This window comes from Rhincodon typus, chromosome 3 (assembly GCF_021869965.1).
Source record: "Rhincodon typus isolate 14 chromosome 3, sRhiTyp1.1, whole genome shotgun sequence".
NCBI lineage: Eukaryota > Metazoa > Chordata > Chondrichthyes > Orectolobiformes > Rhincodontidae > Rhincodon > Rhincodon typus.
In genome coordinates, this window is record NC_063334.1 from 36,794,733 (window position 1) to 36,797,617 (window position 2,885).

At 39.7% G+C, this 2,885-nt stretch overlaps 1 protein-coding gene across 1 annotated transcript in view; it reads left to right on the forward strand.

The window, feature by feature from the left end:
* Nucleotides 1-2,493, forward strand: part of chrna8 (cholinergic receptor, nicotinic, alpha 8) — a 148,059-nt gene extending 145,566 nt beyond the window's left edge. Inside the window, exon 10 of the mRNA XM_048620319.1 lies at nucleotides 1,975-2,493. Coding sequence (XP_048476276.1) covers nucleotides 1,975-2,493 — 519 coding nt within the window. The remainder of the gene's footprint in view (nucleotides 1-1,974) is intronic.
* Nucleotides 2,494-2,885: the final 392 nt, after the last annotated feature.

Below are 2,885 nucleotides of genomic sequence, written 5' to 3' on the forward strand. Positions count from 1 at the left end.
TCTACACCTTGTTTTATCTCAGATTCTCCAGCATCTGCAGCTCCTACTATACTGGAGAAACTCAGCAGGTCTGGCAGCATCTGTGGAGAGAGAAACAGGAGTTATGCTACAAGTTCAATGTGACTCTACAGAACTAGTCTTTTAACAAAGACTCCAATGGAGATAACAAATCAGGAAAGATGTGAAGTGGTTGTGATTCAGTATCACCCATTGTTAGATCACACATTTTCCAACAGGAATCCAAGTCTGGTGGTAGGTGTCAGGTAACCTTTATTGCAATTTACAGCTCAGTTACAGAACACAGCAAAAAGGCATGCACAAATTTTCAGGCTAGTTTAATTTATATATTTCAAGCTTACAGTGCACTGACACCGCCCACCCCCCCCCCCCCCCAAGCAATTAGTCAGGGGCACTAGGTTATCCCTTGTCATTGGCTCTCGGGTACAGCATTTTACACAGTTCAAGTTTGCTAATCACTGAGGTGGACAGGCTGTGGTCCACCCCCGTCCTTCATAATGTTTTACCAGACTTTCTTACCTTTCTCCTTGAGGCTTTTCACAATGAATACTGTTTTCAAGTAACATTTGCCAGCAGCACTGTGTTAACTACGAATCAGTTAGATATTTGCCTACTACTTCAGGACACTTTAAATTTCTCATTACAGGTAGTACAAAAGAATATTGATTTTTGGTCAGTTCGAACAAAGTTATGTGGTTACACGTAATGTTAGCATTCTTTGGCTAACAAGTTATGTTTTAATGTGTTCATTCAATCCACATTCTAATGTCTGCTAATCTCTATATTCATTCTTCCCTGCAATGAGAAGGTGAGCCACTTTTACTGTCTGAAACTGGTTTGAATCTTTTCTTTAATGCTTTTGGTGATTTTTTTTGTATATAAGTGGATGTATAGCTACTTCAGAATCTACATGTATGATTATGTGAAAGATCTTAACTCTAACCTACCCTTAATGTTGTAATAGATTGATTAAATAATTCAAGAGAAACAATTAGTTAGTGTGAAATGTTAAACAATTGCAGCTGCACGTTTTATCTCATTTGAGCAACTTTGATTATAGAGAGTTACTATTGTTCTACTTGCAGAGACTATATTAAGCAAATATTTTCCCACACGGTCTAACTACTGACAGCCATGTTGTGCTACATTAGCCATGGACAGCTGTCGGCCATTTTTTGCTGCTCAGTGATGGGCAGTCCTAACATCCATTTTACATTTTCAGAATCAAATCCGCCCCATCTGAGCAAGAACAAAGAGACAAACAAAAAACCCTTCAACACAAGAGTGTTTCCTGAAAGAAAGAAATTGTTTTGCAAATCCATTGCTTAAGTTCAGTCATAATATACAATTTAATAAATTTACAATAAATAAATTCTTGGTAGAAAATTACTTAAACTTTGCTAAGACAAGAATTTGAAGGTTTTTATTTTGCGCTCATCAGAACTGGAGCACAAGAACCAGACCTGGAAAAAGTTATACAGCATGAGAAAAGGATGCCATTCGCTTGGGCCATCATTGACATGGAGGTGCAGCAAGAACAGTTACATAGGCAACAGCTTGACCAACCAGAATCTACCTGCTTGGTTTAAGATTTAAGATTGATGGTAAACTGTTCTTGATGCATTGCCATATCAATGATGCCCTGCCAAACTCACTATACCAATTAAAGAAATAAGTTGTACTACCATTGGAGCTGTTATGATCAATAGTACTAAATGAAGTGCAGGGGAATTCTCACCAGTGTCCTGGGCAATATTTATAGCTCAACATCACTGAAACAGATTATTTGGCTAGGAACACATTTACTGTTTCTGGTAGCTAACTATGCACTAATTGCCTGCTTGGTTTCCCATATTGCAGTACTTCAGATGTATCTAATTGGAAAATGCTATGAAACTATCCTGTGGCCATGGACGTTGCAAAATAAGTAACAATGAGCATTTTCTTTTCTAACAGTTACGAGTGGTGCTGTTGAACTGGTGTGCTTGGTTTCTTCGGATGAAAAAGCCGGGAGATGGAAAGGGCAGCGTGCCGTGCAGGTATAATCAGCAACAACAAAGCTTCAGCACCGTGGAGATGAGTGGAATACCCAGTCAGCGGTCTGGCAATGGCAACATGATCTACTTTGGCTACCACGCTATGGAGAACCCCTGCTGCCCTGCCAGCGCTGACTCGGGTATGATGTGCAGTCGGATCACTTGCTCACCTTCCAAGGACAGTGGCTGCGTTCAGAGCACCCCTCTGGTCGGTAGCTCCCTGGAGATTGTGAAGATCCTGGAGGAGCTTCAGTTCATCGCCAGGCGCTTCCGGGACCAAGACGAGGGTGAAGCCGTCTGCAGTGAGTGGAAGTTTGCTGCTGCGGTGGTTGACAGATTGTGCTTAGTGGCATTTACAGTGTTTTCTATCATTTGTACGTTTGCCATTTTAATGTCAGCCCCTAATTTCATAGAAGCAGTTTCAAAAGATTTTGCATAAGGCTTGATTTGATTCAACAAATGTATTTATTTCTGAACAAGTCTTCAGACGTCAGCAACACAAAAATACAAGAAGTGCTAAGTAACATCTTTGAACAAAAAGATGTTCAGGAAAGCCATTTCTCAGAAAGTCCAATACAGATCTCTTTCATTCCTATCACTGCAACATTTTTTTAAAAAACATAATTGCATTCATTTTATATTTCCATTTAATGGAGACACATTTGATGAGAAAAAGTTGCTTTCCCTTAATGGTGCATTTAAAGTCTTCCAAATTTTTACATGTGCTTGCATCTTGATGACATGGCCTGACAATTAAATTGCTAATTAACTTGCTAATTAAAAGCTGCCAGGCCACGTCTGGTCCCCACAGTAATTGAAATGGCAACAAGA